The sequence below is a fragment of the Convolutriloba macropyga genome, chromosome 9, assembly GCF_964194025.1.
Source record: "Convolutriloba macropyga chromosome 9, txConMacr16.3, whole genome shotgun sequence".
In the NCBI taxonomy this organism is placed as follows: Eukaryota; Metazoa; Xenacoelomorpha; order Acoela; family Convolutidae; genus Convolutriloba; species Convolutriloba macropyga.
In genome coordinates, this window is record NC_134476.1 from 30,263,870 (window position 1) to 30,280,892 (window position 17,023).

At 32.1% G+C, this 17,023-nt stretch overlaps 1 protein-coding gene across 2 annotated transcripts in view; it reads left to right on the forward strand.

Moving 5' to 3' along the window:
* LOC142345326 (uncharacterized) overlaps nt 1-16,765 on the forward strand; it is a 54,009-nt gene extending 37,244 nt beyond the window's left edge. Inside the window, exon 6 of one of the 2 annotated variants that reach the window (XM_075397325.1) lies at nt 16,252-16,765. In XM_075397325.1, the coding sequence (XP_075253440.1) occupies nt 16,252-16,587 (336 nt within the window). In that variant the 3' untranslated portion in view covers nt 16,588-16,765. The remainder of the gene's footprint in view (nt 1-16,251) is intronic. The other variant, XM_075397324.1, reaches the window with a different exon arrangement.
* The last annotated feature ends 258 nt before the right edge of the window (nt 16,766-17,023 follow it).

Below are 17,023 nucleotides of genomic sequence, written 5' to 3' on the forward strand. Positions count from 1 at the left end.
TGGAGATGCAAGCCAATTATGTTTATTGTGAAGATCATGTCAGAACACATTAAAAAACTGCAATTTAGGGGAATTTTTATTTTTTATGAACTGTTAAGATAATTATCAGCGTTTCTAAGAGATCAGTTTTTCAATTATCAGCTCATACGATTTTTTAAGAATATATCAAACAGACTCTCTTTATTGAAAGAATTTCGATCTGAAACTTTATGATCACGATGTGCTTTTATTTTTACAAAAAAAAAATTTTGAGCTGCTTTTAGGTCAAGTTGCCAATCACTTTAATTTTTCCATTATAAATAATTAATTAATTTTCTCCCGAAACAGTGGCTGTGGTAACTTTGGGAAATTTTACGTCAAATCTTGTGGACAGAACGCATAACTCCGCCTGATGTTATTCAATATGCTGCAATACACCTATTTGCTTAGTTCTTTATTCCACCCATCTTATACGATCTACTGGAAGGTTAAGATAAGATCTTAGAAGTTAGAGATGTTGGAATTGCTTCGCTATAAATTTGTATTGTTGGCTGATGACCAAACAGCGCTACTGCAACTTTTGATTACATTATGTTGATCCTGACACTTTTCATTTCAGTTATGAGACCCTATATTCTCTCTTAGTTAATTAATTTACTTCCTGAAACCTTAACTGTGGCCATTTTAGGAGAAATGCGTACTTTGCAAGATTTCTTATCATAGAAACTTCAAATTTCTTATTAAAATAGACTACTATTTTTGCTTGGCTGTTTACAACTGTTTACAACTTTCACCACATTTTTATCATCATTGATGACATAGATCCTTAAACGATTCTGGCACAATTTAAAATTTTCGAGTCTGATGTGGATAAGTTCTTTTGCTTGGCTGTTGGAAAATTTCAACCACTACACAATATTGATTTTTGAATTTTTTTAAATGCTGCTGCGATTGGAAAATTTTTGATTGGTGTTTGGTCGCGTTTGAAGTTAAAGTGAAAAATTGTTTTGCGGTGTTTTTACTACTATTGGGTAATACCGTTATCTTTTAAAAATAAAATTTTCCTGAAAAATTTTTGCAATTAAAATGTTTGATAAATGTTCCCGAGTGAAAAAACAACTTTTAACGTGGAAGTTATGTGGAGATGCAAGCCAATTATGTTTATTGTGAAGATCATTTCAGAACACATTAAAAATTGCAATTTAGGGGAATTATTTTTTTAATGAACTGTTAAGATAATTATCAGCAATTTTACGAGATCACTTTTTCAATTATCAGCTCATAAGAATTTTTAGGAATATATCAAACAGACTCCCTGTATTGAAAGAATTTTCATCTGAAACTTTGTGATCACGATGTGATTTTATGTTCACAAAAAATTTTGAGCTCCTTTTACGTCAACTTGCCAATCACTTTAATTTTTCCATTATAATTAATTAATTAATTTTCTCCCGAAACAGTGGCTGTGGTAACTTTGAGAAATTTTACGTCAAATCCTGTGGACAGAAGGCAATACTCCGCCTGATGTTATTCAATATGCTGCAATGCACTTATTTGCTTAGTTCTTTATTCAACCCATCTTATACGATCTACTGGAAGGTTAAGATAAGATCTTAGAACTTAGACATGTTGAAATCTCTTCGCTATAAATTTGTATTGTTGGCTGATAACCATGCAGCGTTATTGCAACTTTTGGATACATTATGTTGATCCTGACAGTTTTCATTTCAGTTATCATATCCTATATTCTATTATACTTAATTAATTTACTTCCTGAAACCTTAATTATGGCCATTTTGGGAAAATTGCCTACTTCGCAAGATTTCTTATCATAGAAACTTGAAATTTCTTATCAAAAAAGACTACTATTTTTGCTTGGCTCTTTACAACTGTTTACAACTTTCACCACATTTTTATCATCATTGATGACCTAGATCTTTTAAAGATTCTGGCACATTTTAAAATTTTCGAGTCTGACGTGGATAAGTTCTTTTGCTTAGCAGTTGGAAAATTTCAACCACTACTCAATATTAATTTTTGAATTTTTTTAAATGCTGCTGCGATTGGAAAATTATTGATTGGTGTTTGGTCGCATTTGAGGTTAAATTGAAAAATTGTTTTGCGGTGTTTTTTCTACTATTGGGTAATACCGTTATCTCTTGCAAATGAGATTTTCCTGAAAAATTTGTGCAATTAAAATGTTTGATAAGTATTCCCGAGTGAAATAACAGCTTTTAAAGCGGAAGTTATGTGGAGATGCAAGCCAATTATGTTTATTCTGAAGATCATGTCATAACACACACTAAAATTTGCAATATAAGGGAATTTTTATTTTTTATGAACTGTTAAGATAATTATAAGCAATTTTACGGGATCAGTTTTCCAATTATCAGCTAATAAGATTTATTAGGAACTCGTAATACACACTCCCTGTATTGAAAAAATTTCCATCTGAAATTTTATGATCACGATGTGCTTTTATGTTCACAAAAAACTTTGAGCTCCTTTTACGTCAACTTGCCAATCACTTTATTTTTTCCATTATAATTAATTAATTAAATTTCTCCCGAAACAGTGGCTGTGGTAACTTTGAGAAATTTTACGTCAAATCTTGTGGACAGAACGCAATACTCCGTCTGATGTTTTCCAATATGCTGCAATACACTTATTTGCTTAGTTTTTTATTCAACCCATCTTATACGATCTACTGGAAGGTTAAGATAAGATCTTAGAAGTTAGACATGTTGAAATCTCTTAACTAAAAATTTGTGCAATTAAAATGTTTGATAAATGTTTCCGATTGAAAAAACAACTTTTAACGTGGAAGTTATGTGGAGATGCAAGCCAATTATGTTTATTGTGAAGATCATGTCAGAACACATTAAAATTGAAATTTAGGGGAATTATTTTTTTAAGGAACTGTTAAGATAATTATCAGCAATTTTACGAGATCAGTTTTTCAATTATCAGCTCATAAGAATTTTTAGGAATATATCAAGCAGACTCCCTGTACTGAAAGAATTTCCATCTGAAACTTTGTGATCATGATGTGATTTTATGTTCACAAAAATTTTTGAGCTGCTTTTAGGTCAAGTTGCCAATCACTTTAATTTTTCCATTTTAAATAATTAATTAATTTTTTTTCCAGGAACAGTGGCTGTGGTAACTTTGGGAAATTTTACGTCAAATCTTGTGGACAGAACGCAATACTCCGCCTGATGTTATTCAATATGCTGCAATGCACTTATTTGCTTAGTTTTTTATTCAACCCATCTTATACGATCTACTGGAAGGTTAAGATAAGATCTTAGAAGTTAGACATGTTGAAATCTCTTAACTATAAATTTGTATTGTTGGCTGATGACCATGCACCGTTATTGCAACTTTTGGATACATTATGTTGATCCGGACAGTTTTCAATTCAGTTATCATATCCTATGTTCTATTATAGTTAATTAATTTACTTCCTGAAACCTTAATTAGTGCCATTTTGGGAAAATTGCCTACTTTGCAAGATTTCTTATCAAAGAAACCTGAAACTTGTTATCAAAATAGCCTACTATTTTTGCTTAGCTGTTTACAACTGTTTGCAACTTTCACCACATTTTTATCTTCATTGATGACATAGATCCTTTAGCGATTTTGGCACAATTTAAAATTTTCGATTCTGACGTGGATAAATTCTTTTGCTTAGCTGTTGGAAAATTGCAACCACTACTCAATATTAATTTTTGAAATTTTTAAATGCTGCTGCAATTGGAAAATTATTGATTGGTATTTGGTCGCATTTGAAGTTAAAGTAAAAAATTGTTTTGCGGTGTTTTTACTACTATCGGGTAATACCGTTATCTTTTAAAAATGAAATTTTCCTGAAAAATTTGTGCAATTAAAAGGTTTGATAAATGTTCCCGAGTGAAATAACAACTTTCAACGTAGAAATTATGTGGAGTTGCAAGCCAATTATGTTTATTGTGAAGATCATGTCAGAACACATTGAAAATCGCAATTTAGGGGAATCTTTAATTTTTATGAACTGTTAAGATAATTATCAGCGTTTTTACGGGATCAGTTTTTCAATTATCAGCTCATAAGATTTTTTAGGAATTTATCAAACAGACTCCCTGTATTGAAAAAATTTTCATCTGAAACTTTATGATCAAGATGTGTTTTTTTGTTCACAAAAAATTTTGAGCTGCTTTTAAGTCAAGTTGCCAATCACTTTAAATTTTCCATTATAAATATTTAATTAAATTTCTCCCGAAACAGTGGCTGTCGTAACTTTGGAAAATTTTACGTCGTGGACAGAACGCATAACTCCGCCTGAGGTTATTCAATATGCTGCAATACACTTATTTGCTTAGTTCTTTATATAACCCATCTTATACGATCTACTGGAAGGTTAAGATAAGATCTTAGAAGTTAGAGATGTTGAAATCGCTTCGCTATAAATTTGTATTGTTGGCTGATGACCAAACAGCGCTATAGCAACTTTTAGATACATTATGTTGATCCTGACAGTTTTCAATTCAGTTATCATATCCTATATTCTATTATAGTTAATTAATTTACTTCCTGAAACCTTAATTATTGCCATTTTGGGAAAATTGCCTACTTTGCAAGATTTCTTATCATAGAAACCTGAAACTTGTTATCAAAATAGCCTACTATTTTTGCTTAGCTGTTTACAACTGTTTGCAACTTTCACCACATTTTTATCATCATTGATGACATAGATCCTTTAACGATTTTGGCGCAATTTAAAATTTTCGAGTCTGACGTGGATAAATTCTTTTGCTTAGCTGTTGGAAAATTGCAACCACTACTCAATATTAATTTTTGAATTTTTTAAATGCTGCTGCAATTGGAAAATTATTGATTGGTATTTGGTCGCATTTGAAGTTAAAGTGAAAAATTGTTTTGCGGTGTTTTTACTACTATTGGGTAATACGTTATCTTTTAAAAATGAAATTTTCCTGAAAAGTTTGTGCAATTAAAATGTTTGATAAATGTTCCCGAGTGAAATAACAACTTTCAACGTAGAAATTATGTGGAGATGCAAGCCAATTATGTTTATTGTGAAAATCATGTCGGAACACATTGAAAATTGCAATTTAGGGGAATCTTTAAAGTTTATGAACTGTTAAGATAATTATCAGCGTTTTTACGGGATCAGTTTTTCAATTATCAGCTCTTAAGATTTTTTAGGAATTTATCAAACAGACTCCCTGTTTTGAAAGAATTTTCATCTGAAACTTTATGATCACGATGTGTTTTTTTGTTCACAAAAAATTTTGAGCTGCTTTTAAGTCAAGTTGCCAATCTTTTTAATTTTTCCATTATAAATAATTAATTAAATTTCTCCCGAAACAGTGGCTGTGGTAACTTTGGGAAATTTTACGTCAAATCTTGTGGACAGAACGCATAACTCCGCCTGATGTTATTCAATATGCTGCAATACACTTATTTGCTTAGTTCTTTATACAACCCATCTTATACGATCTACTGGAAGGCTAAGTTAAGATCTCAGAAGTTAGAGATGTTGGAATCGCTTCGCTATAAATTTGTATTGTTGGCTGATGACCAAACAGCGCTATAGCAACTTTTAGATATATTATGTTGATCCTGACAGTTTTCATTTCAGTTTTCAGATCCTATATTCTATTATAGTTAATTAATTTATTTCAGAAACCTTAACTGTGGCCATTTTGGGAAAAAAGCGTACTTTGAAAGATTTCTTATCTTGAAACTTGAAATTTCTTCTCAAAATAGCCTACTATTTTTGCTTAGCTCTTTACAACTGTTCACAACTTTCACCACTTTTTTTATCATCATTGATGACATCGATCTTTTAATGATTCTGGCAAAATTTAAAATTTTCGAGTCTGACGTGGATAAATTCTTTTGCTTAGCTGTTGGAAAATTTCAACCACTACTCAATCTTAGTTTTTGAATTTTTTAAAATGCTGCTGCAATTGGAAAATTATTGATTGGAATTTGGTCGCATTTGAGGTTAAAGTGAAAAATTCTTTTGCGGTGTTTTTACTACTATTGTGTAATACCGTTATCTCTTGCAAATGAGATTTTCCTGAACAATTTGTGCAATTATAATGTTTGATAAGTGTTTACGATTGAAAAAACAACTTTTAACGTGGAAGTTATGTGGAGATGCAAGCCAATTAAGTTTATTGTGAAAATCATGTCAGAACACATTGAAAATTGCAATTTAGGGGAATTTTTAATATTTATGAACTGTTAAGATAATTATCAGCGCTTTTACGGGATCACTTTTTCAATTATCAGCTCATAAGATTTTTTAGGAATTTATCAAACAGACTCCCTGTTTTGAAAGAATTTTCATCTGAAACTTTTTGATCACGATGTGCTTTTTTGTTCACAAAAAATTTTGAGTTGCTTTTAAGTCAAGTTGCCAATCACTTTAATTTTTCCATTATAAATAATTAATTAATTTTCTCCCGAAACAGTGGCTGTGGTAACTTTGAGAAATTTTACGTCAAATCTTGTGGACAGAACGCATAGCTCCGCCTGATAATATTCAATATGCTGCAATACACTTATTTGCTTAGTTCTTTATACAACCCATCTTATACGATCTACTGGAAGGTTAAGATAAGATCTTAGAAGTTAGAGAAGTTGGAATCTCTTCGCTATAAGTTTGTATTGTTGGCTGATGACCATGCAGCGCTATTGCACCTTTTAGATATATTATGTTGATCCTGACAGTTTTCATTTCAGTTATCAGATCCTCTATTCTATTATAGTTAATTAATTTACTTCCTGAAAACTTAATTATGGCCATTTTTGGAAAATTGCCTACTTCGCAAGATTTCTTATATAGAAACTTGAAACTTGTTATCAAAATAGCCTACTATTTTTGCTTAGCTGTTTACAACTGTTCACAACTTTCACCACATTTTTATCATCATTGATGACATAGATCCTTTAATGATTCTGGCAAAATTTGAAATTTTCGAGTCTGACGTGGATAAATTCTTTTGCTTAGCTGTTGGAAAATTTCAACCACTACTCAATCTTAATTTTTGAATTTTTTTAAATGCTGCTGCACTTGGAAAATTATTGATTGGTATTTGGTCGCATTTGAGGTTAAAGTGAAAAACTCTTTCGCGGTGTTTTTACTACTATTGTGTAATACCGTTTTCTCTTGCAAATGAGATTTTCCTGAAAAATTTGTGCAATTAAAATGTTTGATAAATGTTTCCGAGTGAAAAAACAACTTTTAACGTGGAAGTTATGAGGAGATGCAAACCAATTATGTTTATTGTGAAGATCATGTCAGAACACATTGAAAATTGCAATTTAGGGGAATCTTTAATTTTTATGAACTGTTAAGATAATTATCAGCGTTTTTACGGGATCAGTTTTTCAATTATCAGCTCATAAGATTTTTTAGGAATTTATCAAACAGACTCCCTGTATTGAAAGAATTTTCATCTGAAAATTTATGATCACGATGTGTTTTTTTGTTCACAAAAAATTTTGAGCTGCTTTTAAGTCAAGTTGCCAATCACTTTAATTTTTCCATTATAAATAATTAAATAAATTTCTCCCGAGACAGTGGCTGTGGTAACTTTGGGAAATTTTACGTCAAATCTTGTGGACAGAACGCATAGCTCCGCCTGATGTTATTCAATATGCTGCAATACATTTATTTGCTTAGTTCTGTATATAACCCATCTTATACGATCTACTGGAAGGTTAAGATAAGATCTTAGAAGTTAGAGATGTTGGAATCGCTTCGCTATAAATTTTTATTGTTGGCTGATGACCAAACAGCGCTATAGCAACTTTTAGATATATTATGTTGATCATGACAGTTTTCATTTCAGTTTTCAGATCCTATATTCTATTATAGTTAATTAATTTATTTCCGAAACCTTAACTCTGGCCATTTTGGGAAAATAGCGTACTTTGAAAGATTTCTTATCTTGAAACTTGAAATTTCTTCTCAAAATAGCCTACTATTTTTGCTTAGCTCTTTACAACTGTTCACAACTTTCACCACTTTTTTATCATCTTTGATGACATTGATCTTTTAATGATTCTGGCAAAATTTAAAATTTTCGAGTCTGACATGGATAAATTCTTTTGCTTAGCTGTTGGAAAATTTCAACCACTACTCAATCTTAGTTTTTGAATTTTTTAAAATGCTGCTGCAATTGGAAAATTATTGATTGGAATTTGGTCGCATTTGAGGTTAAAGTGAAAAATTCTTTTGCGGTGTTTTTACTACTATTGTGTAATACCGTTATCTCTTGCAAATGAGATTTTCCTGAAAAATTTGTGCAATTAAAATGTTTGATAAATGTTTCCGAGTGAAAAAACAACTTTTAACGTGGAAGTTATGAGGAGATGCAAACCAATTATGTTTATTGTGAAGATCATGTCAGAACACATTGAAAATTGCAATTTAGGGGAATTTTTAATTTTTTTGAACTGTTAAGATAATTATCAGCGTTTTTACGGGATCACTTTTTCAATTATCAGCTCATAAGATTTTTTAGGAATTTATCAAAGAGACTCCCTGTTTTGAAAGAATTGTCATCTGAAACTTTTGATCACGATGTGCTTTTTTGTTCACAAAAATTTTTGAGCTGCTTTTAAGTCAAGTTGCCAATCACTTTAATTTTTCCATTATAAATAATTAATTAATTTTCTCCCGAAACAGTGGCTGTGGTAACTTTGGGAAATTTTACGTCAAATCTTGTGGACAGAACGCATAACTCCGCCTGATGTTAATCAATATGCTGCAATACACTTATTTGCTTAGTTCTTTATACAACCCATCTTATACGATCTACTGGAAGGTTAAGATAAGATCTTAAAAGTTAGAGATGTTGGAATTGCTTCGCTATAAGTTTGTATTGTTGGCTGATGACCATGCAGCGCTATTGTACCTTTTAGATATATTATGTTGATCCTGACAGTTTTCATTTCAGTTATCATATCCTATATTCTATTATATTTAATTAATTTACTTCCTGAAACCTTAATTATGGCCATTTTGGGAAAATTGCCTACTTTGCAAGATTTCTTATCATAGAAACTTGAAACTTGTTATCAAAATAGCCTACTATTTTTGCTTAGCTGTTTACAACTGTTCACAACTTTCACCACATTTTTATCATCATTGATGACATAGATCCTTTAATGATTCTGGCACAATTTAAAATTTTCGAGTCTGACGTGGATAAATTCTTTTGCTTAGCTGTTGGAAAATTTCAACCACTACTCAATCCTAATTTTTTAATTTTTTTAAATGCTGCTGCAATTGGAAAATTATTGATTGGTATTTGGTCGCATTTGAGGTTAAAGTGAAAAATTCTTTTGCGGTGTTTTTACTACTATTGTGTAATACGGTTATCTCTTGCAAATGAGATTTTCCTGAAAAATTGGTGCAATTAAAATGTTTGATAAGTGTTCCCGAGTGAAATAACAACTTTTAAAGTGGAAGTTATGTGGAGATGCAAGCCAATTATGTTTATTGTTAAGATCATGTCAGAACACACTAAAAATTGCAATTTAGGGGAATTTTTATTTTTTATGAACTGTTAAGATAATAGTCAGCGTTTTTACTGGATCAGTTTTTCAATTATCAGCTCATAAGGTTTTGTATTGAAAGACTGTATTGAAAGAATTTTCATCTGAAACTTTATGATCACGATGTGCTTTTTTGTTGACAAAAAAATTTGAGCAGCTTTTAAGTCAAGTTGCCAATCACTTTAATTTTTCCATTATAAATAATTAATTGAATTTCTCCCGAAACAGTGGCTGTGGTAACTTTGGGAAATTTTACGTCAAATCTTGTGGACAAAACGCATAACTACGCCTGATGTTATTCAATATGCTGCAATACACTTATTAGCTTAGTTCTTTATACAACCCATCTTATACGATCTACTGGAAGGTTAAGATAAGATCTTAGAAGTTAGAGATGTTGGAATCGCTTTGCTTTAAGTTTCTATTGTTGGCTGATGACCATGCAGCGCTATTGCAACTTTTGGATACCTTATCTTTATCCTGAAAGTTTTCAGTTCAGTTATCAGATCCTATATGTTCTGATCAGAAATTATAAACCCACAAACAATTAAAAAAAATCTTCAAAAGGCATAATTTCTACAGTTCAAGATCTCATGAGGTACAGTTCTTCATCATATAAACAAAGAAAATCTGAAATGTTCAAAACTTTTGCTCCTAGTTTTTGTGGTTTGTTGTATAAAAAATTTAATTTGACCGATGTTTAAGAATGTTTCAGCCAGGTGACGTGTCTTCAAAGGATGTATTAAGATTAATTTTAAAAGACATGTCGTTATGGGGACTTTTTGTCAATGCATAAAAATTGCCGAATAATCGTTTATAAAAGCAACCTTTTGATACGATTATTCGCACAAGAAATATTTCGGTTTCTGCTTTTTTTGGTATCAAAAGTTTGACCAATTTTCATCTAAATTGTTTGTGAGTTTCAATTGTCAAATTCAATTGCAAAATTGAATAAATAACACAGTACGCAATTTCTTTAAAAATATCACTGAAATACACTGTATCTACGGAACGGGAGTCCAAATTTGGCCAAAATTTACTTCACTTAAATTTCTCAGTATATATTACCAGCAAAATCATGAAAGCAATGCCTATAATTTGTGTAAATGAAAAACGCATCATATAAACGTCAACAATTATAGCAGGCTAATAACTCAAAATGATCAAAATGTTATGAAACTGAGGGTAATCAAATAGTGACTGATCACAATGTCCCTAGTACGTCCAAAGCTGTGTAAAAGAATTGATGGTTTACTTTTTTTAAATTGTCTTTCACCTTATTACAGAAACCTGAGAAGCTTTAGCGAAGAAAAAGATATTAGTCAAAGAATTGTTTTCACTCATTTTGTGCCAATTTAACGCAAAATTTGCGAATAATTTAAAATTTTCCGAACTGTGGATCAGACTGTAACTCCATTCACGTGAGGATTTTTTTTCCAATTTTTTAAATTAACTATCACAATTGGTCTTAGAAGACACTACATACTGTTATCGCTCACAAATTGAAAAATCAAGAAGTTAGGCTAAATTAGGCAAAAATGTATAAATAACACAGAACACATATTCTTTAATAAAACAGTACTGACATACCCTGTTGCTAAGGTACGATAGTCCAAATTTGGTCAAAATTTTCTTTCACTAACATTTCTCAGTAGATACTACCAGGAAAATCATGCAAGCAAACCCTATAATTTGTGTAAATGAAAAACGCACAATCAGATACACGTCAACAACTATAGCAGGCTAATAACTCAAAACGATCAAAATGCTATTTGTGTAAATGAATAGTGGCTGAACACATCGTCCCTAGTACGTCCAAAACTGTTTGAATGAATTGAAGGTTTACCTTTTATAAAATTATCTTTCATCCTATTACAGAAACCTAAGAAGGTTTAGCGAAGAAAAAGATATTAATTTATCAGTTCAAGATTTCTTTATCTTTATATCTTGCCAATTTAACGCAAAATTTTACGAAAAAGTTAAAAATTTCCAAACTGTGGACCAGACTGTAATTCCATTCATGTGTGGATTTTTTTTGCAAATTTCTAAATTAAAGATTACATTTGGCCTTAGAAGACTCTACTTACTGTTATAGCTCACAAATTGAGAAATCAAGAAATTAGGCTAAATTAGGTAAAATCCAAGAGGTAAAAAAGAGAAATTGTTTTGAGACTGCGTACCGAATCAAGCAACTTACTGCAAATGTGGCTGTTTATTGGGTTTCTTTTTGAGCCAAAACTGTTTCCTAATTTTTGGTGTTCCTTATATCAATAATAAAATTTTATCCTATTTGTTTTGTACTGTACATCAACTTTTCCCACCATTAAAATTGATGTGGCAAAAGTAAACAACAATTACGGAGAATCCACAAATTGCTCAACCCAATTTTTTTTAGTTGTGTAGCCGATTGTTCCCTTAAAAAACTTTTAAAATTTCTTGCAAAATTCCTTAAAAAATGCGCGAACAAATCTTGTATAACCAATCTACATATTGTCTAAAAAATTCAAATTTTGTATTGCTGTGGAATTTTAGCCAAATAATCAATATTATGAATTTTTGTTAAGTATATCGAACTGATTTGTCTACAGATCGAGGAAAATAGATAATGTAATTGTGTACATCATGCGACATAAGCTGAGGTCTCAGACGAAGCTGAACATATCCAGGCTGTCCCAGAGAGAGCCTGCCTATGACCAAAACATACTAAATATAAAACCATATAACCAGACTGTCGTGCTATTAATATTTTTGTGTGTTCTTCGTGCGTTCAAAAGAGAGAGTTTTCATACTTTCGTACATTCATTGTGCGTTCAATAGTAGTTACCTCGAGGCTTTCGTGCGTTAATAATATTTATTGCGTTCTTTTGTTCGTCCGAAAGTGCCTTTGTCCTGATTTTGATACGTTCATTTTTTTGTATTTTTTGTGCGTTCAAAACTCAGTGTGACCAGACATTCGTGCAGTCACCAGACTATTGCTTATTCTTGTGTTCAGAAGTGCCTATATCCATTTTTTTGAGCTCAAAACGTCTTGTGCGTTTTCCATGAGGAGCAAACTGACTACGTCCAGACTTCCTTGAGTTCTTTTATGTATACGTGAGGTACTTCTATGTATAATTAAATGTGGTCAACAAACATTTTAGTTGAAAAAGGTCCTATCCATCTAGTCAGTAAAGCGTATTTTTTTGCAACTTCATCAGCTTTCTGAAAATTGTCCGCAAGAAGGCAAATTGTTGGATGCAACTTCTTGTGCGTTTGGTGCTTTGCATATTGTATTAATGTGAGTATTGGTTTTTTACGTAAAATATTTTCATTTGAGTGCGTACTCTAGTAAGAGTGCTGAATCGACAATGAACTCATATGTTTTTGGCGTTTTTCAAATTTGCAGTAACTGCGTACGCTCAAGGGTCCTTATATTCAGAAGATAGTGCCTATAGCATTTTCTGCGCCCACACTTTATCCGTTCATAGTTTTCATTGACCGGATTTCCATTTTAGAGTCCACCAAAATTGTATTAATGCTTGTGAAAAATTTACCATGATAGCTTTGCCTATTTAGTTCTTCTCTCCATTTAGATCTTGAACTGATTATCGTTAGAAAAGAAATAAGAAAAAAAATGGAAAAAAAATTGTAAGATTTCTTTATCCAGCGCAAACATTTATTTCCAAATTGTTGTCCGTAAATAAATAGGCCGGTTATGTTACCTGGCTCTCTTGTTTTTACCTCAGAAGAACTGTCTTACGACTTCACCCTTTTTTTTGAATATAGATTTAACATCAAGAAATTTTCGAGTCCAGCAAAATTGTATTAATGCTTGTGAAAAATTTAATATGATAGCTTCGCCTATTTAATTCTTCTCGCAATGCCAAAGTTGCTAAACAGTTGGCGATGTTGCATTCCTTCACCAGATGTATCACGATTAAATTTAAAAGACAAGTCGTAGTGGGGACATTTTGTCAATGCATAAAAATTGCCGAATAATCATTATTAAAAGCAACCTTTTGATACGATTACTCGCACAAGAAATATTTCGGTTTCTGCTTTTTTTGGTATCAAAAGTTTGGCCAATTTTCAGCTAAATTGTGTGCGAGTTTCAATTGTCAAATTCAATTGCAAAAATGTATAAATAACACAGTACGCAATTTCTTTAAAAAATAGTACTGATATACACAGTATCTACGGAACGGGAGTCCAAATTTGGCCAAAATTTATTTCACTAACATATCTCAATATATATTACCAGCAAAATCATGAAAGCAATGCCTATAATTTGTGTAAATGAAAAACGCATCATATAAACGTCAACAATTATAGCAGGCTAATAACTCAAAACGATCAAAATGGTATGAAACTGAGGGTCATCAATTAGTGGCTGATCACAATGTCCCTAGTACGTCCAAAGCTGTTTGAAAAAATTGAAGGTTTACTTTTTTAGATTATCTTTCACCTTATTACAGAAACCTGAGAAGCTTTAGCGAAGAAAAAGATATTAGTCAAAGAATTGTTTTCACTCATATTGTGCCAATTTAACGCAAAATTTGCAAATAAGTTTAAATTTTCCGAACTGTGGACCAGACTGTAACTCCATTCACGTGAGGATTTTTTTTGCAATTTTTTTAAATTAACTACACAATTGGTCTTGGAAGACTCTACATACTGTTATCGCTCACAAATTGAGAAATCAAGAAGTTAGGCTAAATTACATAAAATCCAACATGTAATTAAGAAAAATTGATTTGAGACTGCGTAGCGAATCAAGCAAATTACTGCAAATGGGGCTGTTTTTTGGATTTCTTTTTGAGCCAAAACTGTTTCCTAATTTTTGGGGGTTTCTTATATCAATAATAAAATTTTATCCTATTTGTTTTTTACTGTACATCAACTTTCCCACCATTAAAATTGATGAGGCAAAAGTAGACAACAATGACGGAGAAACTACTAATTTCTCAACCCAAATTTTTTTATATGTGTAGTCGATTGCCCCCTATATTACTTTTAAATTTCTTGCAAAAATCCTTTAAAAATGCTAAAAAATGCGCGAGCAATCTTGTATAACAATTTCTTAAGTCCAATCCACATATTGTCTAAAAAACTCAAAATTAGTATTGCTGTGGATTTTTAGCCAAATAATCAATATTATGAATTTTTGTTAAGTATATCGAATTGATTTGTCTACAGATCAAGGAAAATAGATAATGTAAACGTGTGCAGCAAACGACGCAAGGCGAGGTCCCAGGCTGTCCCAGAGAGAGCCTGCCTACGACCAAAACATACTAAATATAAAACCATATAACCAGACTTTCGTGCTATTAAATTTTTTGTGTGTTCTTCGTGCGTTCAAAAGAGAGAGTTTTCATACTTTCGTACATTCATTGTGCGTTCAATAGTAGTTACCTCGAGGCTTTCGTGCGTTCATAATATTTATTGCGTTCTTTTGTTCGTCCGAAAGTGCCTTTGTCCTGATTTTGATACGTTCATTTTTTTGTATATTTTGTGCATTCAAAACTCAGTATGTCCAGACATTCGTGGGTTCACCAGAATGTTGCTCATTATTGTGTTCAAAAATGCCTATATTCAGTTTTTTAGCTTAAAACTTCTTGTGCGTTCTTCACGAGGAGAACACTGACTACGTCCAGACTTTCTTTAGTTCATTTCTTGACTTATCCCCTCAATATTATAGATGATTTTTACCCAATATTTTTATAATGTGTTCATTTCATGCATAAATACCTTGAGATGTTCGGCTTCGGTAGCTGGTACTTTTATGTATAATTAAATGTGGTCAACAAAAATTTTGGTTGATAAAGGTCCTATCCATCTAGTTGGTAAAGCGTAATTTTTGCAACTTTAGTAGCTTTCTATAACTCTAGAAGAAAATTTTCCGCAAAAAGGCAAAATGTTGGACGCAATTTTTTGTTCGTTTGGTGCTTTGCCATTTTGTATTCAAGTGAGTTTTGATTTTTTACGTAGAACATTTTCATTTGAGTGTGTAAGAGTGCTGAATCAACAATGAACTCATTTGTTTTTGGCGTTTTTTAAATTTGCAATAACTGCATACGCCAAAGGGTCCCTATATTCAAAAATTAGCGCCTTTAGCATTTTCTGCGCCCAGACTTTATGCGTTCATAGTTTTGCATGACCAGATTTTCATTTGTTCATTCATGTTCCCAGGTCGTATACATTTAAACGCATAAAACCTCCGCATGTGCGTCGATATAGAAGTTTATAGTAAATCTTATAAAAACTTTTCTTCCATTGAGTATTCTGCAATAATCACCGTTAACTGATTCGGTGTCAACAGATTGTGAGTATCGTAAACGTGTACAAGAAAGAGGCTATAGCGATGCAGATTGGAAAGAATGTTGCCAAAGTGACTGCCAAAGTGCCAAAAAGTGTCAAAGTAAATTTTTATGCTTGTTCAACATTAGTTGTCATAATTACGCTTTTTTCAAAGCCAATTTGAACTTTTTTGTCCGTTAGCAACGCTGATCTTAAAGCACGTACCGTGGAGGATGTTGAAAATTTCGTGTTATTTTACTCAATAAAAACGTACGTTTTGTGGCGTTATGTTCTGTATTAAATCATAGTAACATAATGGTAAGTTAAGGCTCAATTTCTTAACCCAGATATCATTTTTGAAATTCAAATGGACCGCACAGTTATTTAGCATTGTTTAAAATTCTTTCTTTGTATTTATAGGTGTCGCAGGCCTCCCACGACCAGACTGGCTTCACCCAGATCACTTTCTCATGGAGGGAAGGCCAGGTCACAAAGATCGACAAGTTCCACAATGGAAGTTACTGGTCTCTCGCAACCCTCATGTGCACAGTCTTGCTTGGAATCGAACGCTGCGTCGCCTTCGTCAACCGAGCTAAGAACCAGAGAAGCAAGACTGGACCGGCAGGTGGCGCTGGAACCCAGGTGAAGGTTGCCGAGGCAAATCCCTCGCCATCTCCTTCGCCCGATGGAGGTTTCACGAAAAGTGACAACACACGACTGGTTTGGAGCGCCGAAAGTAAAAAGAACTTGAAGTAGAATTAAAAATGTGAGCGTCTCAAATTATACGTTTCATGAAAAGATTTATGTCTGGAGCTCATTGCTTATGCGTTCAACTGTTAATTTTTTTTCCTAAAAGGAAAAATAAAATAGGATATCATTTCTTTCTCTCCCTCACATTTTATATCATTCTCAAATCAATTAGATTGTCGTTTGACTCTTTTTCCAACCCGTTTCTTCTGTGATTTTACTGTGTGATCTGGAAAAAAATATCACATAATCACAGCATAATCACAGTCTATGATACTAAAACATGATCACTGTAATGCACAGAGATATTTCAGAGATGATGACATATAGTGATCGTTTAATTCTCAATTAACTCTTTGCTGTACTACACTGATCAGAGTTGCGTTATTATGTTATTGCCATGGCCCGGAACTTAAGGGAGAGGAAGAAAGCATTTCCCATTTAC